This window comes from Ammospiza nelsoni, chromosome 17 (genome assembly GCF_027579445.1).
Source record: "Ammospiza nelsoni isolate bAmmNel1 chromosome 17, bAmmNel1.pri, whole genome shotgun sequence".
Classification (NCBI taxonomy): domain Eukaryota; kingdom Metazoa; phylum Chordata; class Aves; order Passeriformes; family Passerellidae; genus Ammospiza; species Ammospiza nelsoni.
This window is the reverse complement of record NC_080649.1, coordinates 11,213,929-11,234,398: the sequence shown is the minus strand read 5'-3', so window position 1 is coordinate 11,234,398 and position 20,470 is coordinate 11,213,929. Positions and strand designations below refer to the sequence as shown.

General features: G+C 44.0%; 1 protein-coding gene across 2 annotated transcripts; it reads right to left on the bottom strand.

The window, feature by feature from the left end:
- Positions 1-2,663: 2,663 nt before the first annotated feature.
- On the bottom strand, positions 2,664-16,362 carry TMEM114 (transmembrane protein 114). Of its 2 annotated transcripts, XM_059484690.1 has the most exons (4): positions 16,179-16,362; positions 14,539-14,619; positions 5,442-5,579; positions 2,664-2,896 (listed from the first exon to the last, which is right to left on the bottom strand). In XM_059484690.1, the coding sequence occupies exons 1-4, from the start codon at positions 16,360-16,362 to the stop codon at positions 2,664-2,666; spliced, it is 636 nt and encodes a 211-aa protein (XP_059340673.1). The 2 variants fall into 2 exon arrangements, with proteins under 2 accessions (XP_059340673.1, XP_059340674.1); XM_059484691.1 differs by lacking the exon at positions 5,442-5,579.
- Positions 16,363-20,470: the final 4,108 nt, after the last annotated feature.

Here is a 20,470-nt window from a genome sequence, read left to right as displayed (position 1 = left end):
CCTGTCCTTTTCTGCCACCCCTCAAGAAATGAAAGGAGTGCCTGGTGCAGGGCAGGAGCTGTGGGCACTCTGACAGTGCTGCTCTGCTCTGCACATCTGTTTTTCTTCACTTTTGATGTGGCAAATTACCAATGAGTTTGCAATTCACCACAGAGCAATGGGAGCAGTCTCTGTCCTCATCTCAGTAAAGTATTTTGGGGAAAACACAGCAAAGGACATGGTATTAAATAAACATTAATTTAAGCAAGAGGAAGAAGCTGATAAGGTCATTTCTTTCAAATTACATAAAGTCCTTTCTAGAATGTTTCCTCTTCCCAGTATAATTTTTCAAAATGTTCAATGCTGATTTGACTATTCCAAACCATCTTTTGTTCTTTGTGTTCAGAAGGAATTTCAGAGAAATTCAGGGGTTATGCAAATGTTCAGCAGCAGAAGATACTCTTTATTAGCATTGTGCCAGATATTGCAGGAAGCCAGAATGAGAAATTTAGGAGAGGCATGGAAATGAGAATTGCTCTAATTCAATAAGAGATTCATTGGCTTGCTAATTAGATTTGATCACTTGAGTATTTTATATTGTAGCTGTGTAAATGTCTTTTAAATACCTACCACATCTGACACAGAAACTTCAAAAGCATTATAAAAACACTAGAATAAATCTGTAGAAAAAGGTAAAGAAAAATAAATATCTTAGTTCTTTCATGTCTCAGCAAATAATTCCCACTCTGAGATGTCATTTTATTTAATTTTACAACACTCAAAACCACTTTAAAATAACATCTGTAATAAATATTCAAAAAATAACTCAGATGATATTTTACTGTTACAGCTTGCAGTAATGTCTGAGTAACATCATACAAACTGCATTATAAATAATTTCACCAGCACCAAAACAGAGAATTACATTTTACATATTTCACTTATACACATGGAATTTTTACTACAAAGGATTTTTTTTTCTTACACTTCTTATAGAGCTGATTTGGTATGCTTTAACTTGTAAAATGACTCAATTACATGGTCCCAACGTAAGGCAACATGGAAAATACCTGAAACCAATGTGGGAGCAGCTAAGATTACAAAATTGTACTAGTTAGTCACAGAATTTCTACTGCTCAGTCTATTGAGGAATTTGAGCCTTATTTAATTCCGATAACAAGCAAGATCTGACAAGTAAGGTCTTAGCCCAAGATTCAGAAACTCTGGTTTCATGTGACCTTGGACAAGTTTCCTGGCTCAGTTTTCCATTCACAACATGGCATTAAAATGCTTTCTTCTATCTCCAAAGTCTGTCAGCTCTCAGAAGCTCCCTGCCACTATTTTTTCATAAAAGAAATCGTACTTTGGGACTAAGATTAGAGCTGAGCTTGGTCAGACTGAATGTGCAATCTTAAGCACAGGACACACTGATAAAATTGTTCTGGTGTTTAACAGAGGTAGGTGAATGATGCCCTTTGTGCTGCTGGAGAATGCACAAGGGACTTGCCCAGTGACAGAGGGTGCCTGACAGCTCCTGAGTCACAGTCCTGAGCTGCAGAGTGCTGAGGGCCTCCAGAAATGCATGATCCAACAGAAAGGTAGTGGGGCTGTTATCACATTCAAGCCCCTGTTCAGCACAGCAGTCAGGGGGAAATTCCTTCAGTAACTTCAGTGGGCACTGAAGAGGAAAAACTGGATTGCTTGGCACCCAAAATGGAATTCATGTGTCCTGCATGTTGTTTACTCAGCAGTTTCAGCACAAGATAAGCATTCTAGCATAAAGCACGTGCACGAGCTTCACGAAAAAGAAGCATCATCAAAACTGCAAAGTAAAAACTGGAAAATACATCAGATACATCTCCTGCATTGCAGAGCTGAAAAAGCTGAAGGAGAGAAGTATGTAGGCTGATCGTTGAGAGATTGGGGCTGTCCCCAGCAGTTCATTAGAACATCTGGAAAACAGCTGTATCTTCCTCTTGCAGTGCACTCACCACTGCACTGCTCTGGAGAACTTCAGCATCACAGCCACTACTATCTACTGGAGTGCAGGATTCTGGAATGGTTTGGGCTGGAAAGGATGTGAAATATCAGTTCCAACCACCAGGACCCTGCCCAAAGTCCCTTTCCAGCTCTCCTTGAGCCTCTTTAGTGTTGGGAAGGGCTTTAAGGTCTCCCCAAAGCCTTTTCTTCTTCTCCAGGCTGAGCAGCCCCAGCTCTCTCAGTCCATCAGAGAGCCCCTCCAGCAGAGGGGCTGAGTCCTCTGAGAATCTCCATGGTCTCACTCCAACAGGTCCCTGTCCTAAGAGCTCTCAGGAGAAACCAAAATCTGGCCTGCAAGGTCACTCTGCTGAGACAGCAGAAAAGAGAAAGGAAAGCAAGAGATCTGCCTTGTTCTAAGCAACAAATGGAGATGTCTGATGAGCTGCCAGCTGAAATTATTCTGGAAATACAAGCACTGCAATGCACTCTCTTCTAAGGACACAAGGGTTTCCTAATTGACAACACCTGGAATGTTTTACTGATTTACCAGAGTCTTTGTGTTTTACAGCCCCCCGTGAGGAAAAAGGCTTACAGCAGCTGACAAGACACTTAGCCTTGCATTCTTATTGCCCCTGGTGACCAGATGGACCAAATAATCTGAATTTTCAGGCTCTGCAGGGCTCTGTGGCAAAGGCACCTGTTGCTCACAGAGCCTGCTCCCGCTGCCGTTTCAGACCCACCACTCTTGCTGCCAGCAGGAACACAGCCCCAGTGAGCACTTCTGCCACAAAGGAGATCCAGACCAGAGCCAGGGACCAGCCAAACCTGATGTCGATTTCCACCAGGAGATCCTTGCTCCTCAGCAGGCAAACAGCTTCTTGGAAGGCAGCAGCTGAGTATGCAATATAGACACTGATCCCTGTCAGGGTAACGAGAGCTGAAAGGAGAAACATGCTCAGCTACTTAGCAGCCACTGAGGAAATTAAAAACAATCAATTGGATATGTCCTGGGGCCTCTTTGCCACTCCTTCCTATTCTAGCCAGGCCAGATTTACAGATTACCTTTGAAATCTAGCTGAGGTTGGTTTCTTGGGCAATGAGGGCGAGAGGGAAGGAAAGGCAGGGTTATCTGTGTCCACTGAGAAATATGTGTTCTCACTGTTAAAGACTGAACCACAGCATCTGGCAGCAAGCCTCCCTCAATAAACATGTATTTTACAGATACCTAATGCATGTGCAGCTCTGTTTTCAGAACTGGATTGTAATGCTGCCTGATTCCTCATGGCTGAGCACCATGGACAGTTGTCTCCCCGTGCACAAGAAAACCCACAGAGACCCAGATTCTTGCATTTCAGGTCACTGAATTGAGGCTGTTCCCTGACTATTGTCAGTTTTGAATGTTTAATGTAAATTTGTTGGTCTCCACTATCACATCCCACCAAGTGTTGTGCTGCCATGACTGCCCATCACTGCCAAACATCTGAGTCAAAAACATCTCTGGGACAGACTAAAGATAAATTAATAAGGGTACTCAAACAAGGAGCCAGATGTTTTCAGAATGAAAAGACTGTTTAAAAGGTGGCAAATGTAGGGAATGGCACATGTGGAAGAGGTACCTGAGCCTGGCATCCCTGTCAGTCAAAGGACAGGTAGTGATGGAAATCACACTTTACTGGATCAGCAGCAGAGAAGATGCAGTAACAAGGCCCTGGATAAAAGGACTGCAGCCCAGGGAAAGTAAATACTGAAACATTTTCAGGAAAAATCGTGGATTTGATTCGAGAGAGAAAATTTTGCTATAAAATTACAGTAAGTCCTGATGAGCTGCCTTTTTGCCAGAAATATATGTTTGATTAGAGGCAAACCAAGACAGAAGAGTGTTGGGTTATCCATCAGTCCAAATTCATACTCATATTCCTGATTTTAACCATCATCTGATGCCTGTACCTTATTCTAATCCTCTGCAAGGAGAGGGGGGAAATTGCTTCATACTTTTTGTCAGCAGAAATGGAAAAGACTGATTTGTTGACATTTTCAACAAGGTGCACTGCATTCTGTGCAAATTCCCTTGGGGAAAAAAAAAAAAAAGGAAACCTATTGATGTCCTGACATGTGGAACATATCAGTTCTGAGGGTTTAAAAAACCCCACATTTTTGGAATGGCATCTCCAAACATCTCTTTCTGCTGAGACAGAACTACCTAACTGACACTCAATTTGGTGAATTTGAGTGTCCTACACACCTGTTCTGTGCATCCAGGCAGAGCAGGATGGGGGGCTGGTCCCAGCCAAAGGCCGTCCCAGAGCCTGTCCATGTTCTCCTGGGACACTGCAGCAGAATCTCCTCCTCAGGCACCCTCTCCTGGCACTGCCTCTGTGTTTCCTTTCCCTCTTTGCAGCCCAAACAGCTCAGAAAGGGCCCTGCTCCACTCCCCAGGGGGATAATCATGCTTGGCACTTCACAGCCTTTCATCTTTCACTGAACATCTGGAGCAGTTTTCCACCAGCCTTTTCACTCAATACAGCTTTCTGCTGTTCTGAAATTAGAACTTGCTCTTCTTTTTAAGAGACAATCACAATGGGGCATGGTTGGTCTGTGTTAGAGCATTTCAGACTAAAAAGCTCAGTCAAGGCTTTGAGACAGCAGCATTTGCTTCCAGCAATCTCTTAGCATTTTCTTCTTAAAAATAGGACTGTATGAGCAGTTGATAAGAGCCAATTCTGAGGATCCCCTTTTCTGTTGGGAAAAATCTCTGGTTTAAATTACATTATGAAACAGCACTGAAAATCTGCTTGCAACAGAAGATGCAGATTTAAACAGAGTTTTCCTACTTTGACAGAATGTTTTTTGGTTTTTTAATTCGTAAATTGCTTTCTAAAACACAGTGGGTTTGGATACAGCAGGAGAAAAAAAAATAAAAAGAAATGTAAAAGCATTTTAGTAGTTTCAACTTGAAATGTTACACTCAAACTAAAATAACTTCTGGGGGTTTCCTTTTGTGACCCACAGTTTGGGGACACCACTCTAGATCTAAACTAGCAGTGAGGCTAAGCCAGGAATGCCTAAAAAGTCCCTTTTCAGGAACTCAATGCAAATACCTTTTTAAAAACATCAGTTTTCTTAACAGCTGCAAAATCTGTGCAACCCTAAGATTTAGTAATTCCACAGTCACTTTTCCATCACCCCATTAGCCTGCCTGTAAAGGATTTGTGCCCCATGCTGAGAAGTTATTGAACCTTTGGTGTTAATGGGCACAGCACACATGGATTGTTCAAAGGGTGACTCACTCCCCAAGGAAGGATATTTGCCTTTCCTCTGTAGCTCCATTCCAGAGCCAGGACCCCAGCAGACACCAGGGGAATGAACACCAGCATTATTCTGAAAGCAAATTCTTGCTTTCATTCCCTGGGAAACAAAGTGATGTTTCCCAGATACCACCTCTTGTTATCTTAAAGAGTTAGGCCAGGAGTTGGATTTAGTACCTCCAAAAAGGAAAAGCAGTCCAGTCATTAGGAGCAGCAGGTAGGCCCTGGCAAGAATACTGATGAATCCAGTCATTCCTCCAAAAATCATCAGTATCAGGCTGAGGGGCATCAGGATGACAAATGTTCCGTGCATGTCTGGAGAAAAAGGAAGAATGTTAATATTGTAATAGTGTATTATGGTGCCAGTGGGTGCACCAATAATCATTAAGTGCAGAGCCCCTGATTAGGATCAAAACCTCATTCTATGCTGCACAAACAAGAAATTGGACAAGGCCTTGGTTTTCAGTGTAAATCAGCAGGACAAACATATGGTATGGAGGAAAAGGTGACAGGCAGAACAAACCCTCACAGGGTCACAGCCTGTGCTTCAAACAGAGACCACAGATACAGAGGATTTGTCTACACAGACCCATATGAGCAATCAAACTGTCCTCAGCTCTTGAGCCAGCTGATATCAGGTGATGCACCCAGGTAGGCACTGGCAACCCTAATGGAAAGCAGCCCTGTTATGTGAAAAACACTGTTCTGTGTGGGAGGTGAGATCCAGCCATGCTTTGATTAAAGCTTTCTCTCCTGTCACGTGTCTTCTGCTGCACTGATGTAGCAGATTGTTGACCTTTTCCTTTGTTGCAGCTGACCATCAACTAGAGGGAAATTTTCCCATCCAGCTCTGATTCTGTCTGTCAGTTTTCTGCAGCAGCTTCACTAAGTGCATTAACCTATCCTGCTTGCTTCCTCCCATGCTAAATGTTCTACATTAGTCTTTCTTGATCCCTATAACATTTTAATAGCTGGGTAAACAGAGGGTTGCTATGTATTTTTTCATATCACCCTGGTTTTTTCCATCATAAACCATTATTGTGTCATTGTTCCCTCTGGTGTAATCTATCCACAACATTCAACCCAACCTTAGTTTAGCATAATAACAAAAACAAAAAGTAATTCCAGTACCGTTTGTTGGTAAAGTACAGAGTATCTGAGAGTAAAGTGCAGAGTATCTGGGAAAAGAAAATGAAAAATCCATATTCTGACGATGTCTAGGCTTCATTGTCTCATTTAATTTTACAGAGGAGCAATACACCATTAGCTTAGGAAAAGGAATCACTTAGGAGCTCACAGCTGGTGCGTGATCAGAGGATCAGTTATTTCAAGTCACTGTGGCTGCCCATGGAATTGGAGCTGCTGCATCTGCCCTTGCCTAAGGATCCAGCTCATCCTCTACAGCAGCTTTACAAAGATCAGGCACAACTGTGTGCATGTCTCTGTTCAGTTCCAGAAGCCTGGAAGGTTAGGAAGGGTCTGCATGGCATGAAGGCAGACACTGCTGATGTTTGTACTTGAGTAGAATGTGCCTTCCAGACATTGTTTTGTGTAGCACAGAACATGCTAACAAAAAAACAAAACCAAAAAAAAAGCGGCAAACGACAAAGATCGTTTTGGGAGGTGACAATTTTTGGGGTTTTTTCCCTGCTTCTGGTATTATATTTTCATATTCAGTGCCACATATGCTGACATCAGGACCAGCTGATGCTCAGAAATCATGAATTCAACATTCTGCACTGAAAAGAGCATTTTCCCTCTGATTCTAAAGCTGAGGACAATCCCTGGGCCTTCCTTCAGCAAAACTGGCCATGGCTGCTGTTCCTGGCCAACAAACATCTAAAACAATTCTCAGTGCTAACAGCCAGATCAATCTTCAGCTGACTGGGAACAAAGCAGCATGTCAGAACTGCCTGCAAACCTTAGCTGGACTCCAAATGAGAAATAGCCATGGAACTTAGAGAAATAGCCATGGAACTTAGCTCAGGAGTTTCTTGTGGCTAGAGGTTGATTGGGGATGTGATGAGACAGAGTGTGACAGAACACAGACTGGGCACCCAAATCAGTTCTCCCATTCCAGAGAGGCAGCAGCAACAGGAGTGTGCTCTTCAGCCACATCTGAGCTTGCTGGGGGTTATGAGGTCTCATTTTTGATCACCATTCTGACATCCATGTGTCACCTCCGCTTTGGTCTTGCGGTAAAAGGTGAAAAAGCATTCGGAGGATGCAATTAACATTTGGGAAGTATGGATGTAAGAGTGGTGCAAGTCTGTCCCCAGAGTTGGCCTTGCTGAGAGAGACCAAAAATAACCAAAAGTTCATGGCTGGCTCTCTGCCTTGTGATGTCCCTCACCAGTCCAAGTCCCTGCTAACAAACTCCACCTCAGGACAGCAGCACTAATTTGCCATTTCTTTGACTTTTCTTGTCATGGTGTGATTCCAGCTGCTGCAAGCTGAGCCAGGACACATGTGGGTAAGGAAAACACACTCTGAATGGAACTTTATGAAGGAAAGGAAAAGGAAAACCTTTTTCCTTGGGAGCTTCCTAGATTACATTGATCATCTGTGGCAGTTGCAATATCAGAATAACTCTGATTTTTGTGCCCTCTCCAGTGAAAATATAGGGTTTAGGGATAGCTCAGCTGAAACCCACAAGCCTCACTGTGACAGAGTGACAGAGCCTTACTCTTCCTACCCACAGCTGGGATCACACTCCTCATTAATCACTGGCAGCTCTTTAGAAATCAAATATTTAGTGAACTCTATTTGCTTAAATAGTACTTTTATAATCTCCAGTGTTCTAGTTCAATATCTAATACTCATTTGTACTATGAAATCTGAAACTGCCTGGGAAACTTATTCTAAAATGCTGCCATGGAAACCACTCAGGAATCTGAATTCATGCCATCTGGCATATGATATTATGCCATTATATCCCTTGATTAGAGGAACAGAATTAGTTTATAGAAGAAAATGACTTAAAATATCTTTACTGTGTTTCTGTCTTCAATAATCATCTGTGAAAGAAGTTAAAACATTATTTTGCAGTCATTTTAGTGGGTTTTTAGTTTCTGTTGAAATACACATTGATGCATTATGTATTAAACATATAACTGTCTTCATATTGATGAAATTGCTCTAGTATTGGGAAAAAAAACCCACCCTAAGCATTTTACACAAGAAGAGGCATGTGCACTTTCTTGTAAAACAGAATTCAGTTTCCCACATCTATTTCTCAACACCTGAGGCCCCTGTTAGCCCAACATGGAAGATCCAATTGTTTAATCTTGGAAATACCGAAACAAACTCATAAACTTTTTAAAAACATTCTCTTTTTTTGAAGCAAAAAAGAATCAAATTGCTTAATTGTGGTTAGTGAAGTTTTACATTAGCCAGCCAAGGCTCTTTTACTAGAGCTGTGGCCAAATATCTGCAAGAATGACATCTGCAGTGTGTGTCCAGAACTGAGAATTTGGCAGGCACCTCTAAATTACCACCCAACACAGTTGTTGAGGAGTTTTTTGTGAAAGAAATCTGTGGAATGAAATAGAAACACTGAGAGGGTCAGAAGTAACCGAGTGCAAGCCCAGCAGTTTTGTTAATCATCTCCTGTTAACATCCTGCAGCTTAATTGCTTCAGACTAACTTTGGATATGTTTGCACAACTTATAATAGCAAATAGTGCCTAGAAATCTGTAATATCACCTCATCAAAAATACTCCAAATGGCAGTGGCTCAGAAGAGCTTAATTAAGGGCCTGTTTGTGTTACCCAGCAGTAACTAAAGAGCCAGTTAGAAAGACAAAAGCCTCCAGCTGAAACAGACTCATGGAAGTTGCTAAAAACAAAGGGGCTGCTCCAGAAGGACTTGGCAAAGCCAGGAATAAAAAGTGCACAGAGAAAGCCTGACCTGCTTGCTAGGAAAAAAGCAACTTAGGAAACCAATGAACAACTGAAAGAACTTGTCTGTGGCTAAATGAGTCTTCTTGGCTTGGGCCACAGGGGCAGGAAGGCCTGGGTCCCCTCCTGCTCAACAGAGAAAAGGTGATGGAGGAGGATTGCTCACAGAGTTAGGGGTCTCCAGGATGATTAGCCAGGCTCTGGTCTGTGTGTTACATGTTTTGGCCTCCTGCTTTTCTCAAAAAATCTCTGAGCTGAACGGGAAGACCAATTGCAGGCAGCAGAAATAAAATGCTGCTAGAGCTGGAGCAGGTGGCACTGACAAAACCTGCAGGAGCAGGAATGGGTGGAATGATGGATGTGAGCAATGCACCACGGCTCACATTCTGCTGCTGGGGTACCAATGAATCTGAAAATGAGAATATTCATCAGAACTTGTCACCTGCTAGGCCTCAGATGGAGTTATCTCAGATTTCTGTATATATTTACTGTTATAGCTGTGTTAGCATTCAAAAACACATAATCACAGAGCGATTATATGTGGTGCTTTTTATTAAGAGCTCTGGGAATCGGGGTATATTCAACCCAAATCTGACTCCGACCATACATCCGAAATGATCATGTTTTATACTCTATCGTTACATAACTTTCATGTTAATTATTAAACTTATGTCGTTCTATTGTATACATAAATTTAGCCCCTCTCTGAATTTCCAACATAGTTTCTCACTATTCTTCTTATGGTTATATAATAATTACATTTAATTACTAAACAATCATCACATCTAACAATTATATAATTTATCATACTGTTTACGCAGGTGCAGTTGATCTGGGAAAGCACAAAGCCTAACATTTTAGATTCTATCTTTAACTTTTTCCAGGGTTCCACTATCAGCTGCAGTAAGTACTGAAGCAGATGTCCTCTGGCCCCTCTCTGAAGGAACAGTGCACTGTTGCTCAGAAACAGGTACACACCTACCAGACCAATTAAACCAGAATTTCTGTGTGCATCATCTGGGTCTCATTTCACTTGGCCTCTGAAATGGCTCTTGCTCCATCCCCAGCTGTTTCCTTCTGGTAGCTTAAAACCAAAAAAAAAAAATTTGCAAAGAACTGTAAATCCCTCAGGAAAAAAGCCACAGTGGCCAAAGAATAGAGCATTCTTTCCAACATTATAAACTGCAACTCAGTAAATCTGGAGCAGGGTGAAGTGTGAAAGCAGCTGGTGCATGACTGTTACAGGGTCCACATGCTGTGAGGAAATCCAGACAAGTTTATCTCTACTATTAAACCCATTTTGTTGAGGAAGAAACCAAGGCAGCTGTTCCATTAAAACAACCGAGGTATCAGAGCTGCCCCTGCTGCAAAAATCATTTCCCTGCAGGAAGCACGAACCTGAGCGCAGCCTCATGCTTCCAGTTACATTCATGTCTAAAACAGAAAAAATAAAAATACTCTGGGCAGAACACTTTAGGCAGTTGTGCATGGGCAGCTGCACGCTCCTGCCTTGATTTTAGAACAGAAAAACAATATGAGTGGAAACCACATTCATTAAATACTCATTTCTGGATGGGTCAGGAATAGAGGACAGTACTAAAAATGGACCTGTAAAAGGAAATCAATCACTGGCCATGTTGTTCAAATCTCTGATAAAAAATCAGGATTGCCAGAGGCTTAATCTTACCTTGTAGGTGCCTAATGCAGATGGTTTGTGTGTCACACAGACAGTAAGAAAGAACAGCTGTTCCTCTCACATTATTTTTTATAACTCCAGCCCCAGCTCTGCAGTGCTGGTGGGACTCTGCAGCAGCTCCAGTGCAAAGCTGAGATTCAAGATAAATTTTCTGGCTCTGAATAGAACTATTTAAAATATTTTTCATTTTGCAAGGGTTACACTGGTGCTGCCTTCAGCTAAATCTGTACTGGCATTTATTTATTATTAACAACATGGACTTTGGTAAATGGAAAATATTTATATGACAAAAGAGCAACTTTTCACCAATGTAACAACTTGAGGTTTCTTGCTTGGGTTTTTCTTTTCTTTTAAGAAATTATTTTTGAAAGCTCAAACTCTTGGGGAAGAGGTTTCAGCTGATTAAGCAGTGCCATTCCTTCTACTCTGTGTGTGATCCTCAGCATCTAGATCTGATTTTGGATGTTACATTTCTGCTACTGGAAAATGCAGCTCGATGCAGCTGCCTTTGAAGCAGTGACATCCTTATTTTGTCATTTAGGGAGAGATAGATTCAACCCTCCATGAAAAATGCTGCTCTTGCTGCTTTGTCTGCCATGGCTGGCACAGGAGACCACATAGCAAGGCAAAATAACAGAGGTGTCTTGGCTGACAAATTTAAATTCTAAGGGGAATTTTTAGAGGGCTATCTTTAATCCTAGTAGTCACCAAGACACTCTAATAACTGCCTAAATTACAGAAAGTGATAGTTTCATCTTATTCCTGTTTGGGCCAGAGGAAAGTGCACATCTCCAGTGAAAAAGGATTTTATTAATGCAGAACTTTCAGAAAAGTTAGTAGTAGGCAGTCAAGTGGTATTTTTCTTTAGGCAGTGGCTGATGTTTTAAACAAATAACCAGGCCATGGTGTAATCTGTAATAGGGAAATATTTATCCATTGTGGGTTTGAGGGGAGGGAGGGTGTACACTGCATGTTCAGCTGGGGGGAGTGGTAAGAGGATAAAGGGAAGGCTAATGAAGAGGAGAGAGTGTTTGTGTGCAATCCATCAGAGGAGCAGCTCAAGGGCACTCCTGTGATGTGAAAATACACCACAGCCCCAGGCTCAGGCAGCCCTGGGTTGATTGCCTGGGAAATATTGCTGCTAGCACAGGGGTTTAACTCACGCACCCAATTATTTTCATTTGCCAGGAGCTCAATTTGAAGTGCACAATGAGCCTAAAAGGAATCTGCTGGGATGAATAGGGGAGATATTGGAAATGTGGAGGAAGGGACCATGGAGTCTTTTCATTCTCTAATGAAGGGTTTGTCTTCTGGCAGTGGCCAGCACTTCTGTTCCCACTTAGGCCCAGCTCTTTGCACTCACATACAGACTTTCTCCAATCTCTTTGCACTTGTGTCATGACAGCAAGAGCATTCAGACTCTGGAGAGTGAGGGATGTGACCAATGTGTGGTTTAAGTGCCTACTTTAGGAGACAGTCCTTTAAAGTCTTTTTAGGAATAATCAGAAGGAAACAGGTTTGATGTTGCCAGAGCTCATGAAATTCAGTGCCAATCAAACAGTGAGAAATATGAGTGTGCAGCTAGATGGAATGAGATTAATCCCATGTGACTGTGCCTCACAGACACCTTCACAGGCACACAGAGAGAAAAATGTCATTTTTGTGAAGTAACCAATTAAAGCTGTGCAATTATCTTGTTTGCCACATATTGGAGCTGATGAAGAAACTGCTGTAACTACACTGCAATCCATGATCACAGGATTTCCCTCCAAAATTCCTGTTAAAATGTGTTGTAGATAAAGATGCTTTGCCATGATCTGCCTAAATATTATTCAGTGGCCACAGTCAGAAACATTTAAGAGAGAAGAGTGAAGCTGATGTAGAAGGTACTATCTCAGGACCTGATGAATCTAGATGTCACTTAGAAATATCTGTATTTCCTAGAAGAAAGAAACACTGATGAGGTTCTTTCTATGTTCAGCTGCTATTGCTGAGGATCTGTAGCCTCACCACACTGAAACTGCATTGAAGCTGAGCAAAAAAAATAAAAAAGTAACTCAGTAGGGTGTTCCAATCAAACCTAGCAGGTTCTTTCAATTGAAGTATCTTTGATTTCTTCTCTCATCACTTTTAGGCAGACTGTGCCTGTTTATAATAAAATATGCAAGTGTCTTTGCAGTCCAGAAGTGTTTTTTCCAAGAGCACAAAAATAGTACTTGATGTGAAAGCGAGAGAAAAAAATTCTCCAAGGCCCCAAAGAGTCTGTAAACATCATCATTAATACAATTTTTATTCATATCCACTATTTTCTTACACTTCATGACTCACCAAGAGCCATCCTTTGTTTCCAAGCAAACATCATTTGTATAACCAAAAGAGCACTGCTTTTTGGGTTTGTTTTGCTATTTAACTGAAGAGCTGCAACCTCTCACCTGAGAAAAATAACCTTTTGCAAATACGCACACAGCTTTTGAAAAGCAAATGGTTTCATCCTGAAATGTTGGACCAACATAACAGTGGAGGTGCTGACACTTAAAACATGATCAGGGAGGCTCAGTTAACGCTGACCCCTCAAAGGCTCGAGTGATCCAGCAATCAGTGCCCTGATTTCAGAGCCATTGAGCAGCTACAGCCCTCTGCTTTGGGCATGGAAGATTAAAAAATTGGCCCTTCCTATCTGAGAGCACAGAGAGACATGCTGGGCTGTCACTCCTGACCCAGCTGATGTGTTTGAATGCTGGGCTGTAAGCCCTGACCCTGCTGCTGTGTTTGTTTGGCTGCTTCACTGGGTTCTGACCTTCCCAGGCCAGCTGTGACACAGCATCTCCTCTGTGTGTTGCACCTGCAGATGCTGCTCCAAGAAACTTAAAATTTAAAAACCCTTTAAGCCCTTCTGGAGCCCAGGGAATGGCTGGTTTTGAGGGAAAGATTTCCATTTTAAGAAACAAAATACAAATGGATGTATTCTGCAGAGTCAGGGAGAAGAAGTGAGTAAACAAAAAAATTGTAAATAGCAAGCCCATACACAAGGGTGTGTGAGGAAAGGATTGTGCCAAGTATATGATGCAAAGATGGTAAATCATCTTCTGGGAGATGCCTGTAAGTGTTTGAAAATGTTCAGTTTGGACTTTTTGAAAACATTCTGGCACTGACAAATGAATCTAAAGAAAAAGAGGAAAATATATTAGAAGCCTAATGTTTTTGAACACGATGTTCTTCAAAGACTTTGAACACTGCTTTTGGTCATTGATTTATTTTCTTAAATTCTCCCATACTTAAGTCTTTCATCAGTGCCATGAACCCCACTGAAATGCTAGAAAAGTAGCTGTGTTAAAGATTAGCTTAAATGTGTTCTTAAGCATTTTCAGTGATCAGACTCCTTGGAGGTGACTGTGAACACTTTTGCCTTTTATTTTTAGCAATTGTGTACCTTCCTGTGCCATTCCAGTCAGAGGTTTAGCTCCTGTGGAAGAAATTAGCTGAACTTGTCACCAAATAGATGGTTATTTCAGCAGTAAACACACTTAAAGACCACAGACAGTGACAGATATTGTACAGAAGCAGAGTCAAAACACTTTCTCAGTGAATTCCCCTTCTGAATGAGAAATGAGTCCTTGTAAGTGGCCAGGGAGGGAGGGAGGCATGGATGGAAATATAAAATAATATAAAAGCTACTCACACAAAAGCTGTCTGTGTGACTCGGTGATGTTTGCATTCTCGTGCCAGAAGGGGTTTATCAAAGGGTAACATTCACTCCTCACTAGTAGAAAAAGGGGGAAAATTACACTATTACATCAGTTTGCTGTATATATATTTGTTTTTTTGCATGTACATATAATCATTATAATACTACTGCTCCTAACTCAGCCACTCCTAGGTGGGGAAGGAAATGAGAGGAGTTTTAGCATGCAGCATCAGCTGCTCCCATGGGGCCTGACCACTGGAGTCAACAGGGAAACATCTGCTCATTGCAACAGGGCTCAGTGCACAGCAAAGAGAGAATTCCTGCAACCTGCTCCTTCTCCCTGCTCCTCTGGAAACATCTTTTCTTGCCTATGGCAAACATTACTTACTCCTGGCTTTTTAGAGTGGAGTCAAAACCAAAAGTTAAATGCCTAGCAAATAAATTAACTACATGGGGAAAATCCTATATATTGATCTATAGGATTATAATAATTCTATAGGATGATACGTAATAATACTTATATTTAAATTAACTGTATTGTTTATGTAAATAAACTAGGTAGTGTTTATAATTTTTATTTGTTGCATTATTATTTATAATTTTAATGGCTTTAACCCAGAACTTTCGCCCCTTAATTTCCTGAGCCAAATGAAAAGACATCTCCTTCCTTCTAAATGGTTAACGTTTATTAGATTAGCTTGAATTAAAAGTTAATGTAAAATCAGGTTACAGTAGCAGAAAATTCGCTCTCCCCATGACTCCTTGGGCAAGTGACACGGGAGGTACTGACGAGGCACTGCCCGCGGGTGCGGGGCACGGCCGGGGAGCGCCCGTCCTCGAACCAGGTAGAGCCGGAGCTCCGCCGGCAGCGGGCACTGCCCCGGGCCGGACCCTGCAGCCGGGCGGGCACCGCATCCCCAGCCCGCATCCCCAGCCCGCATCCTGCATCCCCATCCCACATCCCCACCCCGCATCCCCATCCCGCATCCTGCATCCCCATCCTGCATCCCCATCCCCGCATCCCCATCCTGCATCCCCATCCCCGCATCCCCATCCTGCATCCCCATCCCGCATCCTGCATCCCCATCCCCGCATCCCCATCCTGCATCCCCATCCCCGCATCCCCATCCCCGCATCCCCATCCCGCATCCTGCATCCCCGCATCCCCATCCCGCATCCCCATCCCCGCATCCCCGCAGCCTCATCCTGCATCCCCATCCCCACATTCCCATCCCGCATCCCCGCAGCCTCATCCGGCATCCCCATCCTGTATCCCCATCCCGCATCCCCATCCCGCATCCGCATCCCCATCCCGCATCTCCGCATCCCCACCCCGCATCCCCATCCCCGTATCCCCATCCCGCATCCCTACAGCCGGACCCCCGCAGGTGGACCCCGAACGGAGACCCTTGCAGCTGCCTCCCCGCAGCCTGATCCGCAGCCGGACAGAGCCCGCATCCCCGCACGCAGAACCCACAGCCGGACAGACCCGGCATCCCCGCACGCAGAACCCACAGCCGGACAGACCCCGCATCCCCGCACGCAGAACCCACAGCCGGACAGAACCCGCATCCCGCACGCCGAGCCATGTGCGGAGCGCTGCGCTGCCCCGGTCCCGCTGCCCGCGCACTCACCGCGGCAGGTCCGCCAGAGCCCCGAGTGCGAGCTGAGCGCGTCCGTGCCGTTCTGGGACGCCTCCAGCTTGGAGGCATCGATGATGTACCAGAAGTCGGTGGCGATGGCCACCACGAGGAAGATGAAGCTCGAAAGTCCCACCAGGGCTACGAAGAGGGAGAGCGCGCCCAAGTTAACCCTCATGGTGCCGCCGCCGCCGCGCCCCGCCCGGCCCCGCGGCCGCGCAGGTAGCGCGCCCCGAGCCCCGCCCCGGCTGCTCCGCGCCCCGCGGGGTATTATAGTAGGATTATAGTGGTTATATGTGCCGGGAGCGGACACCTCGCGGGAGGAACGGGCACCCCGCGGGAGGAACGGGCACCCCTGGGCAGAACGGGCACCCCAAGGGCGGAACGGGCACCCCGCGGGAGGAACGGGCACCCCGCGGGAGGAACGGGCACCCCAAGGGCGGAACGGGCACCCCGCGGGAGGAACGGGCACCCTGCGGGAGGAACGGGCACCCCGCGGGAGGAACGGGCACCCCTGGGCAGAACGGGCACCCTGCGGGAGGAACGGGCACCCCGCGGGAGGAACGGGCACCCCAAGGGCGGAACGGGCACCCCGAGGATAGACCGGGCACCCCGAGGATAGACCGGGCACCCCGCGGGCGCCGCCGGCCCGGCCCACACAGACCCCGCCGCCCCCCTGTCGCCAGCCCCGGCCCCGGGCGGGCCCCGCAGGCGTGTGCGGAGCGAGCGATCGGGCAGCCAGCGCTGCTCACGGAGAGGGACAGAGTGACAAAACCACAGGCGTGGGCATCCCCATCCCCATCCCCATGAGCTCCGGCAGCCTCGGGATGGGCTCACCTCGGAGGGGAGAAAGCTCCTGCATTCCAAATTCCCCTCCGTGTCTGTGAGGGGAGGAGGAAGCAGAGCCGAGGTTTGGGGAGCAGAAGCACAGTTTGTGTTCCTGCTTTCTGGCAACCTTTCTGGTATATTTACAAGAGATTCCCTCTTGTTCTGTGCCTTCCAGCTGCCGACCTTAAAAGGCCAGTTCTAACCTAATTTGAAACGGGGTCTGAGAGAAGCAGTAGAGTGGCATTTACTAGCTGGTGCAGTGATGTCTGTACCCTGCTCGGGATCATTTTCCTGTTGGAATGTCACCGATGGAGGAAAGGACACAAGCTCCCTGTCCAGAAACTATAGTTACTGAAGTGTTCATGTGTGAGCCCTAAAGCCACACTTTACCAGCCTCTTGCTCATCCTCAGCCCGCTGAAATCTGTTGAGTAACAAAGTGTATTTCAGTAATAGAACCTTGTTTTCAAACCCACAGAGGATTTACTCTGGTGTTTTACTGTTTCTCTTCACTGGCATAAAGATACTGTGCAGGTAGGGTCAATGGGGCATCTTGTTTTTTTCCTTATAATTCACTTCAGGCCTTCCAGGGAATTGCTAAGTAGCTCTGAGTAATTAAAAAAGTCATTCTCATTTGTTTTCTGGCATGGACACTGGGCAGAATGTGTGACATCATTACCCATCCATGGCAACAAGCTATCGTGAACCAGTAGGGCTTCAGCAGTAGGATCAGTTAGAAGGAACATTTTCCTTGAGAGAGAGTGTTTAAATAAACACAGTAATCATCAACACTACAGACCACATTTTGCTCTGCAAAACTACTGAAAGGTGTATATGCCGGGAATATAATAGTCTCTATATTTAGGAATACACTGTTAAGCAGCCACAGCATCATTCTGAGCTCTAGCCATCTATTTCTCACATCCCCAAGTTGCATCTGTAATCTGTGAAAATGCCTCTGTTGTTCCACAAGCCAGGCAGCTGCTACCTCCTTGTAATTGCAATGTTTGGGTGATACAAAGTTAATGAAGCAAAGTGAAATGTTTTGTTAGACTAACTAATGCATGAGACAAAATGAGCAGGCCTTGGGGCACCACTCTTAACTGGGATCCCAAGCTTGTCTCTTTTTTTCCCAGCTATATTTGCAGAGTTGCTTGAAAGTTTAAATTAGCCCCACAAATACTATGTCTTAGAGGTTTTACCAGTTCTCTTCTCATAAATCTGAACCAGAGGCACTCATACACCTGAATCACCACTCCCCTGCAATGATCTGCCACTGTCATCTCCCAGTTAAATCCAAGGGAAAGCAAAGGGTATAGAACTGCAGGAACATTTAATCCAGTTGGGTACAAGCTGTTATCATGCATGAGATGCTTATCAGTGATGCTCTGTGTCTTGGAGAGGTTTTGTTCTAATCTTGGGGCCCACAAAGTTTGCACATGTGCTCATTTTTAGAAACATTATTAAATAATCTATTTTAGCCATCAAGATGTATGAGGTCCTTGTAGACTCTGCCTAGACTAACTTTACAGCAAACCCAAGTAAGAACCCACTAAGCCCAGGTCCTTTTTTGACCATACTGATGGCAAACATATCAAGAGCACATCAACTCTACATAAAGGTTTCATTTCCAATCACCATAATTTTTTAGGCATTCATTCCCATGCTAGGGAACAAATAATTCCTGTAAAGTCAGAAAACCAAAAACACAGTTAACAAAACAATTTCATGTATTCATAGGGAAATGTTTATAATGAAAGGAAAAAGCCAGTAGTGCAAATTAGTTTCTTTAGAAACTCAGTTTCGATTTCCTGAGGTCTTTGAATGTTAAATTAGGATCTTTAGCATTAAAGATTTACATTTTTAATCTAGGCTTAGCTCTATGGAGAAGGAACACTTTGCTTTGCATAGACAAGGTGTTGGCTGCATCTGCCAAAGTCAATCTGCTGCTCAGAACAACAAAGATAATTCAGAATATGCTCTCAAAGTTGCAGTCAATCATTAGTCCACAGAGTGTGATGCAGCAAAATTATCAGTCTCTTCCAGCCTGAGAAGGGCAAAGTTTGTGTAAGTAACTTTTACCCTCTCTGCTCTGCTTGCAGGGTTGCCTGGCTGCTGGAGGATTCAGAGGGCATTGTGCTCTGGGAATCACCAGCTTTGCTTCCCACGACTTTTCCTGGGTAAAATTCATCTCTAGGGCAGTTCCTTCTCAGCTGTTCTGAACCCGTGCTGTTCAGGTGCAGCAGAATCCCACTGAATTCCTCAACTTTCCCCAGTGTTTCTTTATTTCATAGCCTCTGCCCTGTCTGTATTTGTGAAAAGGTGACTGCATTACTAGAAGTAGATTGTTTGTAAACTGAAGAAAGGAGGGATTCCCACAATGTTTACCCACTTGACTGTAGGAAAGCCAGACAGTGCAAGTATGCCAAAAACTATAATTAATTGCTGCCATGGCAACAAGCACAATCAACACACCTAATTTCATTCACAATCCTTTTCCAGGAAATATCACTTTTTTTCTCCTGTTTATGTTGTTGTTGTTATTGTTGTTGAATGAAGAATTAAATTCAAATGCAGTTTTACCATTCAGCCTTCCAATAAAGCTAATGGGATTCTGGAGTTTATTGTTCTTTTAAACTTACCACAACTACTTCCCCTGTGGCTCAAAAGAGAAAAGCTGTTAGACAATATACATTATTACAATCTTCAGATTCACTGCCCTTGGAAATTAGTAACTATTGCTGGTTGATCTGAGGTTTGGCTATTCCTTCTCAGATTTAATATTTTCATCATGCACTTGTACACATCCAGTTTTGAAGAGTCACAACCTGCAATGAATTTAAAAAAAGACTGAGCAGTCACAGTTTAGCTCTGATGAGAGACTACAAGACACAATGTCCTGACTCTTACTCATTATTACCTGATCTGCCAAAAAACCCCATGAAGTGTCAGCACATGACACTGAATTCAAAGGGGGATTGCAGAAGGGACATACCTGAAGCAACCAGCACAGCCAGCTCTTTGGTACTTGATAAATGAGTGAAACTGGCCCAATTCATCATTTCAAACAAGCAATTAAACCTTGGTAAAGTTGTCTGGCACGTGAGATAAATTTAAACAAATTCCTAAGTCACATGGCTGTGAGGAAGACAGGAAATACAACTTAGGTGCATCCTTGAAAAAGAGGTGCATCTGGGGAATGGGCTGCCGAAGCCCTCTTGTGCGTAGTACAGAAACTGCAGCTGCCTAAATAATTTTCATTATCACCCACGTTATAACATCGGTAGCCACAGATCTTCTGCCACGAGATATTCCTGCCCTGCCCAAATATTGTGCATATGTGAAATGAGGTATCAGAATTTCTTAGAAAAGCAATTGCAGCAGCTCCATTTCTCACATAATGTACCTTTGTGTTTAAAAGTCCCCATGTAATGCATCTTTTAAGCTACTTCTCTAATTA